We start from the raw sequence: 24,752 nt of genomic DNA, 5'->3' as shown, positions 1-24,752 counted from the left end.
CCTTCCCCATCAGAACACTGTGGATATATTCTCTAGAAAGGCTAAACAAGAGAGGTTCTGGACTTGAGCCTACTAATACCAGGCATAGTTGAGGGTGGAGGTAAGACTCTACATTAAGAACAGGATGAAGTAAAAGTCTCTATCCTGAATGGCAACTCCCTTTTGCTACCACTTCTTCTGTTCAACTGCCAGAATGCCAATAGGCAGGAGAGTAGATACGTCTTCTCTGGATAGTTGACCAGGTTCAGGAAAGACCTACAAATTCACTGGGTTTTCCACAATGAAATAGCAAGCTGCCTTGTCATCTTACAGTGAAGGCCTCCAGTAGCTAAGTTTTATTAGCAAATAGAGATCTTAGTCAGTTTTTAGTTTCCTGTCGTTAAATAAAAAGCCAAGGATTGTTAAACGTGTGTTCATAAATATCAATTTTACAAGACACTAGTGTGTGATTCCAAACGACTTTGATTCTGTTTAGGAACCAGTGCTTTTGATTCCTTTGGGGCTATGCTTCTTGCTGTGGCGTTTGCTTGTTGCTCTGATGAAGCACTGAACAGAGGGAAAATAATCAGCATAATTTTATTTTTTTTGTGTGGAGTCTTGTTCTGTTGCCCATGCCAGAATGCAGTGGCACGACTTCGGCTCACTGCAACCTCTGCCTCCGAGGTTTAACCAATTCTCTTGCCTCAGCCTCCGAGTAGCTGGGATTACAGACATGTGCTACTACACCCAGCTAATTTTTGTGTTTTTAATAGAGATGTGGTTTTGCCATTTTGGCCAGGCTGGTCTCACATTCCTGACCTCAAGTGATCCACCCAACTTGACCTCCCAAAGTGTTGGTATTACAGGCGTGAGCCACTGTGCCAGTCCTAATCAGCATAATTTGTGATGTCATGGCCCTAGATCTAAATGCCAGGAGATTCTCACAGAAACAACATTTAATAAGTGCCTGTATCTGAATTCTTTTACTCAGGATGTATTGATAGTTTTTTTTTTTTTTTTTTAATTATTTATTTATTTATTTATTTTTTTGAGATGGAGTCTCGCTCTGTGGCCCAGGCTGGATTGCGGTGGCACGATCTCGGCTCACTGCAAGCTCCGCCTCCTGGGTTCACGCCATTCTCCTGCCTCAGCCTCCCCAGTAGCTGGGACTACAGGTGCCCGCCACCACACCCGGCTAACTTTTTTGTATTTTTAGTAGAGATGGGATTTCACCATGTTAGCCAGGATGGTCTCGATCTCCTGAGCTCGTGATCTGCCTGCCTCGGCCTCCCAAAGTGCTGGGATTACAGGTGTGAGCCATCAGGCCTGGCCAGTAATTCTTGAACATTGATAGTTTATTGAAATTTGTAGGCAGATTTAGGGGAGATCAAAGGAACCATGGACTGTTCTTCAGCCTGGAAAAGAAATAAACTTTTCTTTCTGTAGTTTGACTTGTTATTTTTGATTAAAAAAACATGTTATACCAATTTCAAATGCTTCTCCCCTTTCCTCTAGTGATAAATGCTGCTCATTCTTTCTACAATGGAACAACAACCCTACCAATATCAGATGAAGATAGAACCCCACGGAAAAGAATTAGCAAAACGTTAAATATGACCACAAGTCCTGAAGAGAAAAGAAAAATCATTGGGGATACTTTTGTTAAGGTACCTTTGTTTTTAATATCCTCAACATGTACTGTTTTTGATGTGAATCTTTGTATTTGTTTTTCCTTGTCACTATATCAAATAACCAAATTTGCTAATTTTTTCCTTTTTCTTATATGGCTGAGAGTTTTACTGTATATTGTCATCATATTGACCAGTAGAAACTGTTTTATGTTTGTTTATTTGTTTGTTTTATGAGACGGAGTCTCGATGTGTCACCAGGCTGGGCTGGAGTGTAGTGGCACAATCTCGGCTCACTGCAACCTCTTCCTCCTGGGTTCAAGTGATGATTCTCCTGCCTCAGCCTCCTGAGTAGCTGGGATTATAGGCATGTGCCACCACGCCTGGCTAATTTTTGTATTTTTAGTAGAGACGGGGTTTCACCATGTTGGTCAGGCTGGTCTCAAACTCCTGACCTCATGATCCACCTGCCTTGTCCTCCCAAAGTGCTGTGATTACAGGCGTGAGCCACCATGCCTGGCTGCTAATTTTGTATATTTAGTAGAGATGGGGTTTCATCATGTTGGCCAGGCTGGTCTCGAACTCCTGGCCTCAAGTGATGCACTCCACTCAGCCTCCCAAAGTGCTGGGATTACAGGCATGAGCCACTGTGCTCGGCCTCACGTACCTTTTTGAATCATGTTAAAGGACACGTTCATAAAGGAGTTTATTTTGGGGCTTGGTGGATTTTATTTTCTGGTCAGTATTTCTAAACGACTCTAGGAGATTTAGCTGAAAGTATAAACTTTTGCTTTTAAAAAAATTTTTCTCTTACAAGGCTGTTTTACTCCTGTTGATTATAGATTGCCAATGAAGTAATTGGGGAAATGAACTTGAAACCAGAGGAGGTTTTCCTTGCCCAAGGTACTTTACGGCCTGATCTAATTGAAAGTGCATCCCTTGTTGCAAGTGGCAAAGCTGAACTCATCAAAACCCATCACAATGACACAGAGCTCATCAGAAAGTTGAGAGAGGAGGTAAAAGTTTATGAGAACTTTTTCATACAGTAGATACATGGAAGGTCTCCCTTTCTTCCCTCCTCTTCCCTCCTATTATTTACAGAGTTGCACAGCCATCACCACATCTAATTTTAGAACATTTTCATTACCTTAAAAAGGAACCTTATACCCATTAGCAGTCACTCCTTGTTCTACCTGTTGTCATTGTCATCCTGCCCCCACTCCCCAGCTCTTCCTTTCCTCCTTTCTTGCCAGCCCTAGGCAATTACCAACCAATAATTTATTTCTGTCTCTATAGATTTGCTTATTTTGGACATTTTATATACATGGAATTCTACAATATGTGGTCTTTTTTTTTTTTTTTTTGAGACGGAGTCTCGCCCTGTCACCCAGGCCGGAGTGCAGTGGCGCGATCTGGGCTCACTGCAAGCTCTGCCTCCTGGTTTCATGCCATTCTCCTGCCTCAGCCTCCCGAGTAGCTGGGACTATAGGCGCCCGCCACCACACCCAGCTAATTTTTTTGTATTTTTAGTACAGGCGGGGTTTCACTGTGTTAGTCATGATGGTCTCGATCTCCTGACCTCATGATCTGCCTGCCTCGGCCTCCCAAAGTGCTGGAATTACAGGTGTGACCCACTGCGCCCAGCCAATATGTGGTCTTTTATGACTAGCTTCTTTTACTTACCGTAATGTTTTCAAGGTTCATCCATGTTGCTGAATGTATCAGAACTTTATTCCTATTTATTGCCAGATAATATTCCATCTTATGGGTATAATGCATTGTATTTATCCATTGATCAGTTGATAGGCTTTTGGGTTATTTCTACTTTTTGGCTGTTGTAAATAATGCTGCTATGAATACTGGTCTTAAGTTTTTGTGGATATGTGTTTTTATTTCTTTTGGTATATGCCTGGGAGTGGAATTGTTAGGTCTTAAGGTTTAACATTTTGATTAATTGCCAAACTATTATTTGAAATGACAATACAATTTTACATTCCCACTAGAAACGTATGAGATTCAAATTTTTCCACATCCTCACCAAGACTTGTTGTTATCTCTTTTCTTATTGTAAAAAACACAAAATCACATAACATAAAGTTTACCATCTTAACTCTGTTTTGTGTTTTTTTTTTTTTTAAGACAGAGTCTCACCCTATTGCCCAGGCTGGAGAGCAGTCATGTGACCTTGGCTCACAGCAACCTCTGCCTCCTGGTTCAAGCAATTCTCCTGCCTCAGCCTCCCAAGTAGCTGGGATTACAGGCGTGTGCCACCAGGCCTGGCTAATTTTGTATTTTTAGTAGAGATGGGGTTTCACTATGTTGGCCAGGCTGGTCTTGAACTCCTGGCCTCAGGTGATCCACCCACCTCTGCCTCCCAAAGTACTGGGATTACAGGTGCGAGCCACTGCGTCCAGCCTCATCTTAACTATTTTAAAGTATAAGGTTCAGTAGTGTTAGGTGTATTCACATTGTTGTAAAACAGATCTTCAGAACTTTTCATCTTGCAAAACAAACTCTATACCGTTAAAAAACAACTCTCCCTTTTCTCTGGCCCCCACCCTCTGGTAACCACCATTCTGCTTTCTGTTTCTATGTTTCACTACTTTAAATACCTCATATAGGTGAAATCATACAGTATTGCCTTTTTGTGACTTGCTTATTTCACTTAGCATAATGTCCTTAAGGTTCATTCATGTTGTAGCATGTGACAGAATTTCCTTCTTTTTTAAGACTGAATAATGGGCCAGGTGCAGTGACTCATGCCTAGTGCTTTGGGAGGCTGAGGCGGGTGGATCAGCTGAGGTCAGGAGTTCGAGACCAGCTGGTCAACACAGTGAAACCCTGTCTTTACTAAGAATACAAAAATTAGCCAGGCGTGGTGGTGGGCATCTGTAATGCCAGCTACTTGGGAGGCTGAGGCAGGAGAATTGCTTGAACCCTGGAGGTTCAAGATTGCCAAGATTGCCATTGCACTCTAGCCTGGGCATTAAGAGTGAAACTCCATCTCAAAAACAAAAAAACAGACTGAGTAATATACTACTATAGGTATATGCCACGTTTTGATTATCCATTTTTGTTTATCTTTTGGATATATGCCCAGAATTGGGATTGTTGGATCATATGGTAGTTCTGTTTTTAATTTTTTTGAGGAAACTGTTGTCCATAGCAATTGCACCATTTTACAATCCAACCAAAAGTACGTAAGGACTCCAGTTTTTCCAAATGCTTACAATTTGTTATTTTCTATTTTTTTATGGATGTGTTATCTGACTTTAAAAAATTTTAGTCATCTGGCCCAGCACAGTGGCTCGTATCTGTGATCCCAGCACTTTGGGAGGCCAAGGCAGATGGATCACTTGAAGCCAGGAATTTGAGACCAGTCTGGCCAACATGGTGAAACCCTGTCTCTACTAAAAATACAAAAAAATTAGTCAGGTTTGGTGGTGCATGCCTGTAGTTCCAGCTACTCTGGAGGCTGAGGCAGGAGAATTGCTTGAACCTGGGAGGCAGAGGTTGCAGTGAGCCGAGATTGTGCCACTGCACTCCCACCTGAGCAACGGAGTGAGGCTCCGTCTTAAAAAAAGTAAATAAAAATGTTAGTCATCCTAGTGTATATGAAGTGTTGTTTTGATTTGCATTTCCCTAATAGCTCATGATGTTGAGCATTTTTGCATGTTCTTGCTTATTGGCCATTTGTGTATCTTGGAGAAATGTCTTCATATCCTTTGTTCCCTTTTTTAAAAAAAAATTATTTTAAGTTCAAGGGTATAAGTGTAGTTACATAGGTAACTGTAACTTGTTACATAGGTAAACTTGTGTCATAGGGGTTTGTTATACAGATTATTTCATCACCCAGGTATTAAGCCTAGTACCCATTAGCTTTGCTTATTTTTTAATTGACTTATTGATCTTTTTATTACTGAGTTGTAAATGTTCTTTATATATTCTGGTTACAAATCTTTTATCAGATATATGATTTGCAAATGTTTTCTCTAGTTCTGTGAGTTGTCTTTTCATTTTCTCAGTGATAGTATTTGGAGAATTTTAATTTTGGAACACTAGTATATTTTCTAATTGCTTTGTGTTCTAATGAGAACTAGATCAGAGATGATGGATTGGTTTACCCTGATTTACTTATATCTAAAAAGTTTATGTTTAAAATGTGCTTCAAAGAGAAATAATAGCACTAAAATATTCATCTAATTCCTTATAGGCATTTAGGAATAAATACTTTAAAAGATGCATTTTTAATAATAATCTGTTAGTGTTAAGAGAAATGGTAACAGGAAAAGCCAATAATTTATTACCCTTTGTTTGTCATGTTATCTTGGTTACTAATTTGTATTGGTTGGCTTCTTTCCTCCCTGTAGGGAAAAGTAATAGAACCTCTGAAAGATTTTCATAAAGATGAAGTGAGAATTTTGGGCAGAGAACTTGGACTTCCAGAAGAGTTAGTTTCCAGGCATCCATTTCCAGGTAAAAATTAGAATTGAATTTTGTTTGATTCATCTTTTTTTTTTTTTTTTGAGACAGAGTCTCGTTCTGTCACCCAGGCTGGAGTGCAGTGGCGCGATCTCGGCTCACTGCAAGCTCCACCTTCCGGGTTCACGCCATTCTCCTGCCTCAGCCTCCCGAGTAGCTAGAACTACAGGTGCCCACCACCATGCCCGGCTAATTTTTTTTTGTATTTTAGTAGAGACGGGGTTTCACCGTGTTAGCCAGGATGGTCTCAATCTCCTGACCTCGTGATCTGCCCACCTCGGCCTCCCAAAGTGCTGGGATTACAGGCGTGAGCCACTGCGCCCGGCCTAATTCATCTTTAGACCTTCATGTTGAAGAAAAATCAATTCATACAATTCTGAAATAATCTGTCATCTCAGGGAATATGTAACATGAGAGAAAGGAAAGGATGGTTAGGGAATAATTGAAATCTTTTGAGTATCTACTGTATTTACTTCATTTTATTAAATACTCATTTTCCACTGTCTTTGGATTTCAGTGTTACATTATCCTTGGGAGTTTGGCATCTGATGTTGCCATCAGATGAGAAAACCAAGACATAAAGATATTTTAATAACATTGCCACACAGTCCTAGTAGTAGAGCTAGGATTTGTTATATTCTTTGTACTATACCATAGTCTTTTCCATGGAAGATGTGAGGATTTAAACTTAGCTCTTTAAAATCCTTGTCCTATGTCTGACTTGTTCGAATGGATGAACCACTTCTTCTTGGCACAATGTAACTAATTCCTGAACAAATAATACTCCATTTGCTGTCATATAGAAAAAAATTAGAGGTGATACTTGTTTAAAGTTAGGACTGCAGGTCTTAACCTGTTTTTGTTACTATTTCTTGAGAGGTTGGGCAAGTCTGTACCTCAGGTTCTAGCTCACTGTAATAGTGATTAGGGGATGATTTGGGAGAATGACCTAATCGAATTGAAAAACAGAATAATAGCCAACATTTCTTGAGTACTCTATGTGCTAGGCACTCTGCTAAATACTTTTATTGTCTTATTTAATCTTCACAGTGAAAACTAGTATTATCCTGTTTTACAGATGAAGAAACTTAGGGAAAGCAACTAATTTGCCAAAAGTTATACAGATTGAAAGGAGTGGAGCCAGAATTATATCCCCAATAATTTTTAGCTCTGAGTTTATACTCTTAATGATCATATTGGCTCCATAAACAGCTTTACAAATGTGTAACCTATGTGGTGATTAGCACTTGTTCTCAAATCTAGTAATCAGATTGAGATCTTTAGTCCCTAACCTGCATGCTGGCAAAGAATGGTCTGTGGACTGGCATGTGGCTCATGCCTGTACCCCTGAGTCTACTAAAAATACAAAAGTTAGCCAGGTGTGGTGGCAGGCACCTGTAATTCCAGCTACTCGGGAGACTAAGGCAGGAGAATCGCTTGAACCCAGGAGGCGGAGGTTGCTGTGAGCCGAGATTATACCACGGCACTCCAACCTCGGCAACAGAGCACGGCTCCATCTTGAAAAAAAAAAAAAAAACATGGTCTGTGAATGTAATGGAGGGAAGCCAAGTGTTCTATGTCCTTGGTCATTATTTCATCTAGACTCACTTGATGTTTTAAAAATCTACTTTGTATGTTGAGTTGTCTGTTATGTAAGATTTCATTAGCAAAAATTGTTTTGCTACTTTAAAAACTATCTTAAATATGCTGTTTATTCTAAAGGTAAAGAATGGACTAGGAAATTAATGGACATAGCTGAGGTTTTGCCTACAACTAGGCATCTCAAGTGATGCCTCTTCTGTTGTAGTAAAGCAGCAGAATCCAGTTTTTCATACGTCTATGCACACCTTGTGTTTTTACGAACTTTTAAGTGTTTGGTAAAATGGAAGTCGAGTGCAGTGACTCATGCCTGTAATTCCAGCACTTCAGGAAGCCTAGGCGGGCGGATCACTTGAGGTCAGGAGTTCCAGACCAGCCTGGCCAACGCAGTGAAACCCAGTCTCTACTAAAAATACAAGAAATTAGCTGGGCATGGTTGTGCATGCCTGTACTAGGTACTACTGGTGGCTGCTAGGGGAGGGTAAGGCAGGAGAATCTCTTGAACTCGGGAGGTGGAAGTTGCAGTGAGCTCAAATTGTCCCACTGCCCTTCAGCCTGGGTGATAGAATGAGAGTCTGTCAAAATAAAATAAAATAGAAATACCAGTTCACATTTTTTGGTATTAAAAACTCACATTATTTATTTGATTATGTATATATTTTAACAGTATAATACCATTTTAAAAATCAGATTGATAGTCGAAGTTGGATGATGAGTAAGGTGGTTAATTATACTGTTCTCTTTATGTATATGTTGGAAAATTCCCTTATTAAAAACTTTGAATAGATTGGCACATATGTTATAAACTAAAAATATTAACTGGATAATTTTGTGATACTTAATACATGGACTGTAAAAATAGGATAGGCCAAGTGCAGTCAGTGGCTCACGCCTATAATTCCAGCATTTCCAGAAGCTGAGCTTCTGGAGTTCAAGACCAGTCTGAACAGCATAGTGAAACCCCTGTCTTTACTGAAAAAATTAGCCAGGCACGGCTGCATGTGCTTGTAATCCCAGCTATTTAGGAGGCTGAGGTGGGAGGACTGCTTGAGCTCAGGAATTTGACGCTGCAGTCAGCAATAATTGCACCACTGCACTCCAGCCTTGGTGACAGAGCAAGACTCTATCTCTTAAAAAGAGAGACAGGAATGATAGGGAGAGAATTAAACATGTTGTCTTATTTGAGCCTCACAATGGAAACTAGGATAGTATTATCCTGTTTTATAGATGAAGAAACTTAGGGACAGAGACTAACATGCTGAAAAGTTATGCAGACTAAAAAGTGTGCATAACTTAAATGTTGCGGCATTCTAAATGTTACAACATTTTTAGAATGTTGAAGCATTCTAAAGAATGCTGAGTTGAATGGGAAACTAATAGCTACACTTGGATACTTATGATGGCAGATGGATTTTAATTTTGGAAAGGTTTTATATTTTGAAAATAGTGGCATTTTTATATTAGATTTTTATATTGGAAATATAACATTAATGTTAAATACTTACTCTTACCTTTAGGTCCTGGCCTGGCAATCAGAGTTATATGTGCTGAAGAACCTTATATTTGTAAGGACTTTCCTGAAACCAACAATATTTTGAAAATAGTAGCTGATTTTTCTGCAAGTGTTAAAAAGGTAATATTTGATACAGCTAATCATTACAAGAAATTGAATGGATTCTTACTATATACCAGCATTTATAATGAATTTTTTAGGGTTTTATTATTTGAAAATTTGGAGCAATGTAACCTTTGAAATGACTGTGGAGAAAGTATTCCACGGATATTCTTATATATACATTTTTCCTTCCAGCGAAACAAGACTGGATATCCTGAGTCTCTAAAAATGTCAGATGAAGTATTTTAAAGCACTGTCTTATGTGTATTGCAAGAAAGTAAGGGAAATCCTTTGAGTCAGGAATTTATTGGGAGCATCATTTCAAGAAACCAAAGCTGTCTGCTCCTCTGAGGACAGCTTCAAATCCTGTGTGGTCTAGGATTTGGGTTTTAACAATTTCATTTATGTACAGGTGTCTGAGTATGAGACTGGGTCCAAGAAGGGCCAGAGATTGGATCAGATATCTTCACACTATGCAACACTTTAGCTCCAAATTGAAGATGAATGGAAAAGTTCCCCAGTCTACTTTATTCTACAGATGTGGGGTTTTAATTTATGTAATGTGTATGGTCTGAAAATTGCAACGTAAGAATTTTAAAGTGGATCTCGGTTGGTAGTGCTTATGGGAGTTAGGCAAGAAGCAATGCAGATTCTCTTTAGAACATCTTCACCTAGGTCCCAAAGGATTCTCATAGATAGAATTCCAACAAATATGAGGTTATAATAAAAAATATAAATCACATATATAAGTATGGCACCATGAATGAGAAGGGAAAAAACTGTCAGAACAAGACCCTCAGGACTTTACTGGAATTAACAAGCAATATGTAAAGTAAATAGAAATAAGCTATTGATAATAAGAATAATGTATAAGAGACTACTAAAAATAACTGGGCAGATTTGAAAATAAGTTCTGGGAATGAAAATAGTAACTGAAAAACAGCTTAAAGACAGAATTAACGAACTAAAAGAAAGTTGTTTAGAGATTATCCAGAAATTAGTACAAATCATCATAAAGAAAATATAGGTACAGAAGGTTAAGATAGAAGGATAAGGCAAGTGCTAACATATGTCCAGAAGGAAATAATAGACAAAAATGTATTAATTCCTCCACACTGGTAAAAGACATGATGGCTCAGATTCAGGAAACGTAACATATCTCAAGCAGAATAAAGGGAAATAATTTGACACCTAGTAAGCATATCTTAGAGAAATTAAAGACTGCCAAAGACAGAGCAGCTGCAGAGAACAGATCAATTACCTACCCAGGAAATTATACTGAAACAGTAAAGGTAAGACTTCAAAATGCTAAGAGAAAATAATTAACTGTAGTGAACAGCTGAACTGTCTTTTAAAAACAAGGGCAAAATAAAGTTATTTTGAGATTACATAGAATTTACTACTAATAGTCCCTTGCTTTTGAAGTATACTAGTCTTGATATATAGCCCTAGAATTTAATTGGTCTGAGATGGGACCTGAGCATCCCAAGTAATTTGTGCAGTTAGGGTTGAGAACTTTTTTTTTTTTTTTTTTTTTTTTTGAGATGGAGTTTTGCTCTTGTTGCCCAGGCTAGAGTGCAATAGCACGATCTTGGCTCGCTGCAACCTCCATCTCCCAGGTTCAAGCCATTCTCCTGCCTCAGCCTCCCGAGTAGCTGGGATTACAGGCATGTGCCATCACTCCTGGCTACTTTTGTATTTTCAGTAGAGATGGGGTTGCTCCATGTTGGTCAGGCTGGTCTCGAACTCCCGACCTCAGGTGATCCACCTGCCTCGGCCTCCCAAAGTGCTGGGATTACAGGTGTGAGCCACTGCGCCCGGCTGAGAACCATTGTTTTAAAGAACTGACTTCAGGAGAAACAGCAGGATACCAGGAGAAAGTCGTGAGTACAAGAAGGAATGCTAAGCAAAGAAAATGGTAAATGAGTAAAACTGAAACAAACATGGACTGTATAAAATAATAAAAATAATTATAAAATTGGGAGTAGAGGTAAAAATGATACCTACTTGTTCTTGTTTATTAGAAAATATGTAACAATGTTTAGCAGAAGTAACATGTAAGCCACAAAGGGATTGATTTGAGCTAAGGAATTCAAAGATGCCTGTATTATTTGCCAGAAGGACAGAAGATTGATTATCTTTTAAGTATCCTTGTTAACACTTAAGGGCAACTACTGCAAGAATAGAAATAGAGGATTTAACTTCAAAATTGGTAAAGAGGAAATAAATGAGCTGGGAGAAATCACCAGTTCAAAAGACAACAAAAAGGAGTAAGAGTAAAAAGTGGGATAAATAGATAATTACAGAATAAGATTGTAGAATGAACTTCAACTATATTGATAACTCATTAAAAGGACTAATATCCCTAGTTAAAACATAGACTGTCAAACTAGATTGAAAACTAAAATCTGTTTAGTATAGAATAGTAGATATGAAAAGTATAGTCTGTTCATAACAGGCATTACTAATACCTAGGGATAGGAGGAGTGAAAATTAAAGAATGGAAAAACATATACCAGGTAAATAAAGAAATAGGTAAAGCTATATTAATTTCAAACAGAACTGACTTTATGGCAAAAAGCATTAGAGATAATATTTGACTCAGATAAGGTGCATCACTTGCTGGTGACAGGGTACTAAAGCCTAAATGTATGTAAACATAATCTGCATTTCTTATCCTAAGACTTCTTCATAGTCCTAGCCCTCAGCTGTGAATTTCTGGCATAGTGCATAGCACACACAACTCAAGGAGATACCAAATACAATCCACTGCTAAAAACCAGTAAAATACATAAGATAGTAGTAGATAATAAAAGAGTGAATACCTTATTTCTTAAAACTGAAAAAATGCCTATTTGGTTTTTCTCAGCCACATACCCTATTACAGAGAGTCAAAGCCTGCACAACAGAAGAGGATCAGGAGAAGCTGATGCAAATTACCAGTCTGCATTCACTGAATGCCTTCTTGCTGCCAATTAAAACTGTAGGTGTGCAGGTGAGTTGTGTGAATTCATTCGTCAGTGATACACTTTTTTTTTTTTCTTGAGACGGCCGGGCTGGAGTGCAGTGGCATGATCTCAGCTCATTGCAACCTCCGTCTCCTGGGTTCTAGCACTCTTTCTACTAATATTGAAATAAGGATTACTTAGAAAAATGAAATATGTAAGTATATATACCAAGTTTAGAGAAATAAGAAGGTAATTTTTTATAGAATGTTTAGGGAGTGAATAGTTACAGGAACTAAATAGGTTGAGATTTTGTAGTTTTGGAACATCTGTGAACTCTAACCAAAGGCAAATATTGAAAGCAGCTCTTTCCTATAGGGTTGGCATGCTTATTTCTGCCATGTAGGGCAGGGATCAAGAGGTCATTTATCCTTCTAGATGTGAAATACACTATGGTTTTAGAAGTCTTTAACTGCAGGAAGGCCTCCAGATGTAAGTTACACCATTTAGGTGTTGTTCTCAGCTTGTGTATTCCCTGTGCTAGGGAACATGTTCTGCTGATGTTTTTTGTGTTTATTCTGCCTTTCTAGTTGTAAAAGAACATGAGAATAATATAGTTCTCAATTATAAAATGCTACTTGCAAAATGACTAATAACATAATTTCAGACAAAACTTACTTTATGGCAAAAAGCATTAGAGATAATATTTGACTCAGATAAGGTGCATCACGTGCTGGTGACAGGGTACTAAAGCCTGAATGTATGTAAATATAATCTGCATTTCTTTTTTTTTTTTTTTTTTTTTTCTTTGAGACAGAGTCTAGCTCTGTCGCCCAGGCTGGAGTGCAGTGGCTGGATCTCAGCTCACTGCAAGTTCCGCCTCCCGGGTTCACGGAATTCTCCTGCCTCAGCCTCCCGAGTAGTTGGGACTACAGGCGCCCGCCACCTCGCCCGGCTAGATTTTTTTTTGTATTTTTAGTAGAGACGGGGTTTTACCATGTTAGCCAGGATGGTCTTGATCTCCTGATCTCGTGATCCGCCTGTCTCGGCCTCCCAAAGTGCTGGGATTACAGGCTTGAGCCACCGCGCCCGGCCAATCTGCATTTCTTATCCTAAGACTTCTTCATAGTCCTAGCCCTCAGCTGTGAATTTCTGGCATAGTGCCTAGCACACACAACTCAAGGAGATACCAAATACAATCACCTGCTAAAAACCAGTAAAATACATAAGATAGTATGTTAATTTCTCCTCTTTTTCTGGAGACAGGGTCTTGCCCTGTCTCCCAGGCTGGAGTGCAGTGATGTGATCATGGTGTACTATAGCCCTGAATTCCTGGGCTCAAGCGACCCTCCTATCTCAGCTTCCCAAGTAGCTGGGACTACAGGCATGCACCATCATGCCTGGCTAATTTTTAAATTTTTTTATGGAGATAGGGTCTCACTGCATTGCTCAGGCTGGCTTTGAAATTCTGGCCTCAAGTGATCCTTCACTTTGTCCTCCCAAAGTGTTAGGATTGGAAGCGTGAGCCACTGTGCCCGGCCTTCTTTATATGATCCTTAAATGAGTTTTTGGGGAACAAAAGTGTGGGAGGGTAGGGAAGAGGAAGGTTATTTTATTTCAAGTGTGTGGTTAAATGGAAACTAGAAGAGGTATCAGTAATTCAACTCAAAAATGGTATAAGTGCCAGTTATTGGGTTAATGTGTTTATAATGTGCTCTTACAGTAAAATTATGTGTAGAAAGAAGTTCTACTGTTTTAGAGATTATTCATCTAAAACCTAATAAGCATTTTTTCTAAATATATGAATCTGTCAGTTTAAATTCCTCTTTGCTCTGAATTCATGCAGTTCTGCTTGTAAATAAAACAAGATAAAAAGTGGTTGTTGCCAGGTGCAGTGGCTCATGCCTGTAATCCCAGCACTTTCGGAGACCAAGTTGAGCGGATCACCTGAGGTCGGGAGTTCAAGACCAACCTGACCAACATGCAGAAACCCCATCTCTACTAAAATTACAAAATAAGCCGGGTGTGGTGGCGCATGCCTGTAATCCCAGCTGCTCGGGAGGCTGAGGCAGGAGAATTGCTTGAACCCAGGAGGCGGAAGTTGCAGTGGGCCAAGATCGTGCCATTGCACTCCAGCCTGGGCAACATCAGCAAAACTCCGTCTTGAAAAAGAAAAAATTGATTGTTATTTTTAAAGTAAACTAAAATATTTTATTTCATGAAAGTGATAAAGCCAGCTATTTGGGTTAAGGAACTCTTGCCTTCTTTTTAAAGGCAAAATGTTGTAAGCTGCTTATGTTGTTTTAAAATCACTATTGAAATAACCTTACTTGGAGTTATTGATGTTTTCTTTCAGTGGTTTATGGATTATCTCATTCACATACAAATTTATTTTGAAATTTGCAATGATACTTACAGGCAGTATTACCCTAATATATAAAAATAGAATTGTGGACAGGTTATTTAATTCTTAAAAGTTTCTCAGTTTTAAGTAGATTTGTTACAGAGAACTTCCACGTCTGTATGCTAACTCATGCTACACAGGGAGTTGAGTTGAAATAGTTCCCTACTCTTCTTTTTAGAGAAATGTTACAAAAAATAGATATTTGAGGTAATTTGATGAATAAGTGATTTCTTTTTTGAAAATGAAACTTATTCAGGCTCTACTACCATTCCCACCAAAATAAAATTTTCTTTTGTTATTGGATAACTGACTTTCGTCTCTTACCCTTTGAAGCTTAGACCCTTGCAAGCCCAGATAAAAATGATGGTTCATGGTTAGTATAAGAACGCATTTTATTTTCTAAATACCGAAGTAAACCATATTTGTAAAAAATCAAAAATACATTAAAAACTTTTTATTTCTACTCTCCAGTTAAGTTTTGTATGTGTCTTTCCAGAAACACTTTAAAAAGAAAATAGGGAATTTGGGGTACACATTGTCAACTTTTCTTTTAACTGAGCATCATGAACTTACCTTTCTGTGCCTTTCCAAGTAGATTGTTCTTAACTGTTCCCTCATATTCTATGCATACCATCATTTATTTAACTATTCTTCTAACCAGTGGGCATTTAAACTGTTCTCAGTTTTTTATTATATAGGCATCCCATCAGTTATCCATGTATTTATGTAGGATCATTTTCTGTGTTAAATGTACATTTTACACTTTTTTTTTTTTTTTTTTTTGAGATGGAGTCTTGCTCTGTTGCCCAGGCTGGAGTGCAGTGGCATGATCTCAGCTCACTGCAACCTCCACCTCCCAGGTTCAAGTGATTCTCCTGTCTAAGCCTCCTGAGTAGCTGGGGTTACAGGCACACGCCGCCATGCCTGGATAATTTTTTGTATTTTAGTAGAGACAGGGTTTCACTATGTTTCCTAGGCTGGTCTCCAATTCCTGAGCTCAGGCAATCCACCCGCCTTGGCCTCCCAAAGTGCTAGGATTACAGGCATGAGCCACCGTGCCCGGCCCATTTTACACTTTTATAGATGCTATCACATTAGCGTTCACATATGTTGGATTTTCGCATTCTTAGTACCTGCCACTCTGGGCATTAGGTACTTCTCTAATCTGTTACTTTTTAAAATGCTTTTCATAAAAAAAGCAAATTACTTGGATTAAACAGGACACAGGAAAAGAGAATAAATTATAATCAGTTTTATTTACTTATTTTAAAATTAGCTTTTAAGCTGATACTTAAACACATTGATAAGTAAATGTTTATGAATCGTTTTTGTCTCCCACTTAAGAATTCTTTATCCACTCAAAAAACATGGGCAGATGTTGTTTGCCAAATTACAATTTTTCATAATTTTATTTATTTATTTTTGAAATGGGGTCTTACTCTGTTGCCCAGGCTAGAGTACAGTGGTATGATCACTGCTCACTATAGCCTCGACCTCCTTGGGCTCAGGTGATCCTCCCACCTCAGCTTCCTGAGTAGCGGGAACTACAGGTACATGCCACCACACTGCCCAGCTAAGTTTTGTATATTTTGTAGAGACAGGGTGTTGCCATGTTGTCCAGGCTGGTCTCAAACTTCTGGGCTCCACTGACCCACCCACCTCACCCTCCCAAAGTGCTAGAATTATAGGTGTAAGCTTCTGTACCTGGCCTTGTCTGCCAAATTATCCACAGTTAGCAGGTAATGGGAATGTTGAATAAATTCTTTTTTTTTTTTTTTGAGACAGAGTTTCTCTCTGTCACCCAGCCTGGAGTGCAGTGACGTGATCTCTCAACTCACTGCAACCTCCGCCTCCCAGGATCAAGCGATTATCCTGCCTCAGCCTCCCAAGTGGCTGGGACTACAGGTTCATGCCACCATGCCCAGCTAATTTTTATATTTTTAGTAGAGACGGGGTTTCATCATGTTGGCCAGGCTGGTCTTGAACTCCTGACCTCAGGTGATCTGCCCACCTCGGCCTCCCAAAGTGCTGGGATTACAGGCATTAGCCACCGTACTCAGCCTAAATTCTTGATATTACCATGATACCTTATGTATGTCTTAACTGATTCAGGTAGGATTTAATATTGGATTTTAATTTGGAATTTATTCATACCATTAAAGAAACATCTAGTATATACTTTCATTCAGATTTCAAAAAAACTATTAATAGTGTCACCATGCATAAGATATTTTTCAATGCATCTTTTCTTTTAAAAAAAAACCAGCGTTGTCAAGTTAAACCGAGTTTAAGTTTAAAGTCAAGTTAAACTTTTGACTGTTAAAAATTATTGATTATCTTTTTATTTTCAGGGTGACTGTCGTTCCTACAGTTACGTGTGTGGAATCTCCAGTAAAGATGAACCTGACTGGGAATCACTTATTTTTCTGGCTAGGCTTATACCTCGCATGTGTCACAACGTTAACAGGTGTGTTTCACAGGAGCTAGGGTGGGGACATGTGTAATGGAAGGATGTGCTTCTTAAGGGCTTTCCATTAATGAAAGACCAAAAGGCTCAAATGTAGATATAGGTAGGTCATGTAGATAAGAGTAAATGGCTGTGTTTGCAATTCAAGTATGCACATAGGTCGCAGTTAAGTAGATATGTAATATTATCTTGTGTTTTGACTCTTTATCACAATGTAATCATCTGTTAAAAATTACTTAAAGGAGAAAGATTTTTTATTTTAGTGTAAAATATTAAAGGCAGCTGTAAAACATATCTTCTAAATTAGTGGCTTATATTAGCTATTGGTTTTATGGTGACATGTTTTATTCCAGAAGGATTGAAAAAATGTATGTCCAGGTTACAGAATTACAAATAAAGTAACACACACACACACCCACCCACCCCTACAAAACAACCAACCACCCACCCCGCAAACAAAAATGGAGACTTGGTTAATTTAGTAGTAACCCCAAGGAAAAAGTCGAAGAAATGGGCATGTGCCAGATAGCATTAAAATAGTTACATTTAAATATATGATTTACATTTTAGGTTAATTTTCCTTTAATTTGCATATTAATTTCTTACATTGGATATATCAACAGCTGATTTATAATCTATTTCTAATAATTTCATCATACCATATATAGTTTAAAAATTCACTTATTTTGTACTAGATTGCTAATTAAATTTTCTTATTTCACAGTTATTCTCTCTCTTCAATTTTCTTCATGGGTGTTAGGCAGTTAACAACCAAAAAGAATTACTTGAGATTTCATTTTGCTCAAATTGCTGCAGAAATCAGAAGCTTACCTTTTAATGTTAACCTAGCAGAGTCTGTATAGTTAGAGATAAGGAGTTACAGGGAAGCTGTGTTTTTAGGGATGGGAACATGCTCATTCAAAAGCTTACTCAAATGAACTGAAGACCCCCAAATACAGAAGCATCTTTCATATGCTGAAAAATGGAATTATTAATATCTTCAATAATGGGGGCCAGGCATGGTGGATCACTTGAGCTTAGGAGTTTGAGAACAGCCTGGACAACATGGTGAAACTCCATCTCTACAAAAAATACAAAAATTAGCCAGACATGGTGGTGTGTGCCTGTAGTCCCAGCTACTTGGGAGTCTGAGGTGGGAGGATCGCGTGAGCCTGGGAGGTTGCCTTGAGCCAAAATCGTGCCACTGCAATCCAGCCTGGGCAACAGAGTGAAACCCTTTCTCAAAAACAAAACAAAACAAACAAAAAAACTTCAATAATGATAAATTTTTAATTGCCTATTTTGAGTGGACATAATTGTCTTGGTTAGAACAGTGGCTCATAATTTGCCTATCACAGAGAAAATTTCCCTAAATTGAACTGCACACTTTTACTGTATAATTAGTGTATTTCTTCATTCACAGCATTCTTACAGTTTTATCTCCTTTTTCTTTTGCCGAAGGGCACACATCCTTGTTTAAACTTTATGTTTATATTCCAGTTTCTCTCTCTTTTCCCTATTTGTCTCTTCTTCCTTCCTCCCTTCTCAAAAAAGAAAAAAATAAAAAGCCTAACAATCAGCAAACAAAAAACTAGATCTTCCCAGCAAGCTCTTAAAAGAATCTTGGTGAACTTGGCTGGGCACGGTGGCTCACGCCTGTGATCCCAGCACTTTGGGAGGGCGAGGCGGGAGGATCACGAGGTCAGGAAATCGAGACCATCCTGACTAACACAGCGAAACCCCGTCTCTACTAAAAAAAAAAAAAAAATTAGCTGGGCGTCGTGGCGGGCACCTGTAGTCCCAGCTACTCGGGAGGCTGAGGCAGGAGAATGGCGTGAACCCAGGAGGCAGAGCTTGCAGTGAGCCGAGATCACACCACTGCACTCCAGCCTGGGCGACAGAGCGAGACTCCGTCTCAAAAAAAAAAAGAGAATCTTGGTGAACTTTAGATTTCTTTGCCGGGGTCTTTTTGGGGAATTGGAGTTTTAAAATATTCTTCCATGTTTGCCAGTTTTTTTCCTAATTTGGATGAGGGAATCTTTGTACAGGGAGGGACTGTTCCAGTTTTACTGTCATATATAGTGTGGGTAAATACCTGTGCCAGTACACTCTAGTGATTTTGTATGTAAGAAGTGAGAAGGTTTAAAAAGCAGGTTCATGGTATTCTCTTAACTTTCTCCTCTAAAGATCTTTTATGAGCTTTAGGAACTATATTGTTTAGAAAAAGTATAACTTACTGTCTATGCATGGGATAAAAAGCTTGCTTCTGTTGTAGTATGTTTGGAAGGAGACAATAAAGTCGGTGGTGGTGTCAGTGGTTTTGTGCTAATATGGTTTTCTTTTGTGTATTTTACCTAAGTACATATTAAGAAAAAAAGAAAAAACATTAAACTTTACCATGATAGTTGCCAGGGAGTTTTATTTTCTTTGCTAAAATCATGACTGATGAAAGGTGACAATTGTCTACTGGCTGGAGTAGGGAGAACTAGCTAAGTGGCACTCATATCTCTACCCTGATTCCCTCTTGTTTTCTGGGTGAAGATTGTGAAACAGATCCCTTCAAACTAATGGCCAGCTACACACTTCAAGTTGTTAAAATTGTCTGATTCTGATTTCCTCAAGTTATGTTCCAAACTGTACTCTCATTGACTGTCATTAACATGAAGATATTTGTGGTGTATCTTCATGTCTTTCAAACAGACATTTATATAAAACAGTAATGAATTTTTTTTTGGAAGGAAGTAGTAGGATACTAAGTCCTATTTCAATGGCCCTTTTAATGAAGTGCAAATGAGAATCTCTCTAGGATCATTGTTTCTCAAGTAGATAAAAAAAGATGAGTTTACTAATTTTGGGAAATTCACTGTAGTTTCCTCTTGGAGATTTCCAGTGCATGTTACCATAGTATATTAATAGTTTCTGAAGTCTTGTCATAAAGGCACCTATTTTTAAATTTTAACTGTGTGTATTTGTTTCCTAGGACTACCCATAACAAATTACCAGAAACTGGGAGGCTTAAAACAACAGACATTTATTATCTCACAGTTTAGGAGGCCAGAAGTCTGAATTCAGTGTTGGCAAGGTCATATTCTCTCTGAAGACTCTAGTGGAGGATCCTTCCTCGATTCTTCCTACTATTGGATGATTGCTAACAATTCTTGGCTTGTGGCAGCATAATCCAGTCAGTCTTTGTGTTCACATGATCCTCATTCCGCTATGTGTGTCTGTGTATCCAAATTTTCCGGTACTTGAAAGGATACCAGTCATTGGATTAGAGCCTATCCTAATCCAGTATTACTTCATTTTAACTTGATTACATTTGCAGAGACCCTTTTTCTCCCCAGAGATTCTGGGTGGACATGAAGTTTTGGGGATACTCTTTGACCCAGTACGTTAAGTGAAAAGAGAGTCGTAATAATCACTTATATCTTTGCACATTCTGAGATACAGAATGTTCCAGAGAACACACTTTGAGGAAAGCACATAGAACACAGACCTTCCTATAATCTTACATGTTGTCCTATCCATTTGAGGAGATGAAGTGGGCAGGAGAAGGGCCTAAAACTAAGTGGGAAATGGAAAGAATGTTACTGTTCTAAGTGCCTTGCTTCTCATACTGAAATGTAATTTCTACATTTAAAATGTAATTGCTCTATTATTTTTACCTCTTTGTTTCCAGAGTTGTTTATATATTTGGTCCACCAGTTAAAGAACCTCCTACAGATGTTACTCCCACTTTCTTGACAACAGGGGTGCTCAGTACTTTACGCCAAGCAGATTTTGAGGCCCATAACATTCTCAGGGAGTCTGGTAAGTTGCTCATGTTTTTGATCACTATCCTCTGAAACTAGTTTTTGGAAGCTTGACATTAAGAGTAGGAGGATGTAGCTTTTGCTTTTTAGATGCTTTTGTTTTTATTATTTAAATCTTTGAATGTTCTATGATGTTGCTTTTTTTTTTTTTTGAGACAGAGTCTGTCTTGCTGTGTCACCTAGGCTGAAGTGCAGTGGCACAATCTTGGTTCACTTCAGCCTCCGCCTCCTGTTACAAGTGATTCTCCTGCCTCAGTCTCCTGAGTAACTGGGATTACAGGCGCCCGCTACCACACCTGGCTATTTTTTTGTAGTTTTAGTAGAGATGGGGGTTTTGCCGTTTTGGCCAGGCTGATCTCGAACTCCTGACCTCAGGTGATAAGGTCAGGAGTCAGGTGAGGCCAGCCTTGGCCTCCCAGAGTGTTGGGATTACAGGTGTGAGCCACTGCACCTAGCCTATAATGTTGCTTCTAAATAAAATATATTCACCTTTGTGGCAATTTGTGGGTATGCACAGAGCAGCAGGAAATTTGAATTTCCAGACTTAGATGTTCCCAGCTGAGTTTGAACAAAAGGTGACACTGTGCCTTCTTGTTCCAGCTCTCATAATGTGAACAAGTCTTCTTCATGGTCTCCTTGATGAAATATCTTTTGCATTTTTATGCTTTTTGTTAGTGATTTTGCTGTTTAAAATGGATCTCAAGTATAGTGTTGAAGTGCTGTCTGGGTTCCTAAGCACAGGAATGCTGTGATGTACCTTACAGAGAAAATCTGTGTGTTAGATAAACTTCATTCAGGCATGAGTTAAAGAGCTGTTGATTTTGAGTTCACTATGAATGAATCTATAATAAATATTAAATACAGTGTCTTAAATCAGAAACGTACATAAAACAAGGTTATATATTAATCAGTTGATGAAAATATTGCAACCAGAGGCTTGCAGGGACCTAACCCTCCATATCCCCTGGGAGAAATAGTTCAATATTCACTAATTCATTGTTTGCAGTGTAGAATATAACTATACTGCAAATTATAATAGAGAATAATGAGAATGGACTCTTTCTATAGCACATCAGTGAAACATCACTGATGTGATCAAATTCTGTTTTTTGCATTTGTGGTTGAGTCCAATTAAAATGCTCTGCGAGTAGCTAGAATCAATGCATGATGACAGTCTTAACTATGCTCTGTGTGTATATGTGATTTCAGATATTGTCTGGGAGGATTTAATTGAACTGAGAGTGCTTTTCTATGGTGCGGTGATTGGTTCTACATGTACCTTTCTCTAGGGTATGCTGGGAAAATCAGCCAGATGCCGGTGATTTTGACACCATTACATTTTGATCGGGACCCACTTCAAAAGCAGCCTTCATGCCAGAGATCTGTGGTTATTCGAACCTTTATTACTAGTGACTTCATGACTGGTATACCTGCAACACCTGGCAATGAGATCCCTGTAGAGGTAATTTATGTATTTTTTTCTAATGCATGTTCTCAGTGCCTCTTATATTTTATAATACAGTGAATGGAATAGGCTGTGCCAGTGCTGTATTTCTGATGTTGGTTTTCTGTTCATAAGATAGGCCTTTTTTTTTTTTTTTTTTAATTTTCACATATTTGATTAATACACTGGGGTAGAAAAAGGCCTTAAGTTATAAATGCTCTCCAAATGTCTGATTACTATATAAACAGTAATCAATTATAATAATTTTGTCTAATCCTGCCAGTTTCTACTTTACAAATAGTATTCCCCAAATAAAGAAGAAAACTCTCGGAGTGAAGAAGAGTTTGTTAGAAATAAGGATGCAATTTGATAGCTTTATGGCCAGACACCCAAGAATTGCCTAAATATTCTCCCTACTACCAATTCCAACTCAATTTTTGATCCTTCTTTGTTTTCACCAGAACATTCCAAAGGAGCCACTTGCATAATAATAGCAAGTGAAAATCAAAGTGAGACTCTGTCTCACAGTTGGGCCGCTGCCTCCAGTGCACTAACACGAGGCTGTGGTTGTAGCTAGGTAGATGGGTTGGGGAATGTGGCTTAGTTAGTTTTCTCTTAGACTCAAATTTGCCAAATTTGACAAGTGAGCAGGCTATCCTCTCTTCCTGTATACTTGATAATGATTAATGGCCCTTAGAGTTGTATGTTTAAGCTGCAGATAATTTGCAGAGCATTGGCTGAAACACATAAAATCATATGCCTGGATGCCACAGCAATGTCAAATCACTGTATGTTCTTAAGCATTTGTTGTGGCTCAGTCACAAACACAAATTGCAGACTAGCACCTGTTTGTGGATCACACTTTGAGTAGTACTGAGTTTAAGTCACTAATATTTTAAACCTTAATAACTTAAACCTATCCCTGCAGAGGGGAATAGGTTCATTCTATAAGATTAATCGGAAACCATCCCATATACGTGGAGGACAATAGTGAAAATAGTCAACTTTTAATTTTAAATTAGAAATGTAAGCCCTCTAGGACTGCTGGACATGCAGTGGATGCTGACTTTTCTCTGTAATTTTTTTTAATAGGTGGTATTAAAGATGGTCACTGAGATTAAGAAGATTCCTGGTATTTCTCGAATTATGTATGACTTAACATCAAAGCCCCCAGGAACTACTGAGTGGGAGTAATAAACTTCTTGTTCTATTAAAGTACCGTGTGCAGTTTAAATTGATTAGAAATCATTCCCATTATTGACATGCAGTACTGTGAAAAGAGTTACTGGAGCAGCTACATCACATCTGAGTTCTCCACAGCAAAAATCTGCGGCTTAAGAGCTGAGTTGGGGATAACCAAAAGGGACTGAAGAATTTGTACGGGTAAATAATCAAGGCACCATTGCCTACACTCAGACAGATTGATACTGCTTTTGCCTTTGCCTCACTTATTCTTTATGTATAAATTCACTGTTGCTATTGATGTCTCTGTGAAGATGTATGAAGGTGGGTGAGTTTGGGGGTAGTTACGGGCTTCTGTCTCTTTGCCAGTTTCTAAGAACTGTTAGAAACACCCATTATTTACCAGTGTTACATACTATGTATATATACTTTTTGGAGAATCAGTTTTCTTGTAAGTAATCTTACTTCTCCAAAGGGTGAAAAAGAGATGAACATATCAGATAAAGGTATAGGTGGGCTATTCCAGCCACTTTTGAAGGACACTGAGGGTATAAAATGTAAGCTACCATAAAATGGAAAAGCACCAGGAATTTATTGATGTACTTTTGAATTTTATTTCACAGCCTTGGGAGGAAGAAACTGTGAGTGGTCTCAGATGTCTGAATGATCTTAAAATGTTTTCAAACCATGTTCCACATAGATGCCATGTTATTCAATGTCAGCTTGTTCATTAGTAAGGAGCTTTATCCTCCTAGCCTTATATTACCAGCCCCCCACAGCCTTGCATAGAATGTTTCTGTTATCTCCCTAGAAGAAACTGGCTCAGTGACATTTCTGGTGTAGTGCAGATAGAGGTCAAGAGGAGCATTTTCATCTCTTCTTTTGCTGGTCCGAGAAACAGCTCTGAGATCACAGAAGCCATGATGCATACCTACAGCTTACAAATGGGAGAGCAAAAATGTTTATATCTTCTAGTAAACAGTTGTAAAATGACCTCGTAGATCTAATCTATAGACATATTATTCGTTGCTCAGACATCTGTGAACAGTCTTGATCCATGCAAGATGTTTGCCAAACTTTGTAATCCTTTCTACTAGCTATAAGAGAGAATTTAAGAACTGGTGCAGGACTTGTTGCCATCGCTACCAGTTTCTAACAGATCTTTTATAACATTCACATAAGTACTGTAGACAGT

The 24,752-nt window shown here is 38.5% G+C and overlaps 1 protein-coding gene across 2 annotated transcripts in view; it reads left to right on the top strand.

Annotated features, from left to right (window-relative positions):
* The window catches only part of GMPS (guanine monophosphate synthase), a 70,260-nt gene extending 46,670 nt beyond the window's left edge, over positions 1-23,590 (top strand). For both annotated transcript variants that reach the window (XM_003894924.2, XM_009201485.4), the window contains exons 8-16: positions 1,495-1,646; positions 2,450-2,623; positions 5,978-6,083; positions 9,206-9,321; positions 12,173-12,298; positions 17,004-17,119; positions 20,799-20,929; positions 22,221-22,393; positions 23,468-23,590. In XM_003894924.2, the coding sequence (XP_003894973.1) occupies positions 1,495-1,646; positions 2,450-2,623; positions 5,978-6,083; positions 9,206-9,321; positions 12,173-12,298; positions 17,004-17,119; positions 20,799-20,929; positions 22,221-22,393; positions 23,468-23,569 (1,196 nt within the window). In that variant the 3' untranslated portion in view covers positions 23,570-23,590. The remainder of the gene's footprint in view (positions 1-1,494; positions 1,647-2,449; positions 2,624-5,977; positions 6,084-9,205; positions 9,322-12,172; positions 12,299-17,003; positions 17,120-20,798; positions 20,930-22,220; positions 22,394-23,467) is intronic.
* Positions 23,591-24,752: the final 1,162 nt, after the last annotated feature.

Source organism: Papio anubis, chromosome 2 (genome assembly GCF_008728515.1).
Source record: "Papio anubis isolate 15944 chromosome 2, Panubis1.0, whole genome shotgun sequence".
NCBI classification, from domain to species: domain Eukaryota; kingdom Metazoa; phylum Chordata; class Mammalia; order Primates; family Cercopithecidae; genus Papio; species Papio anubis.
Note: the sequence above shows the minus strand (reverse complement) of the source record. Positions and strands in the feature narration are given on the sequence as shown.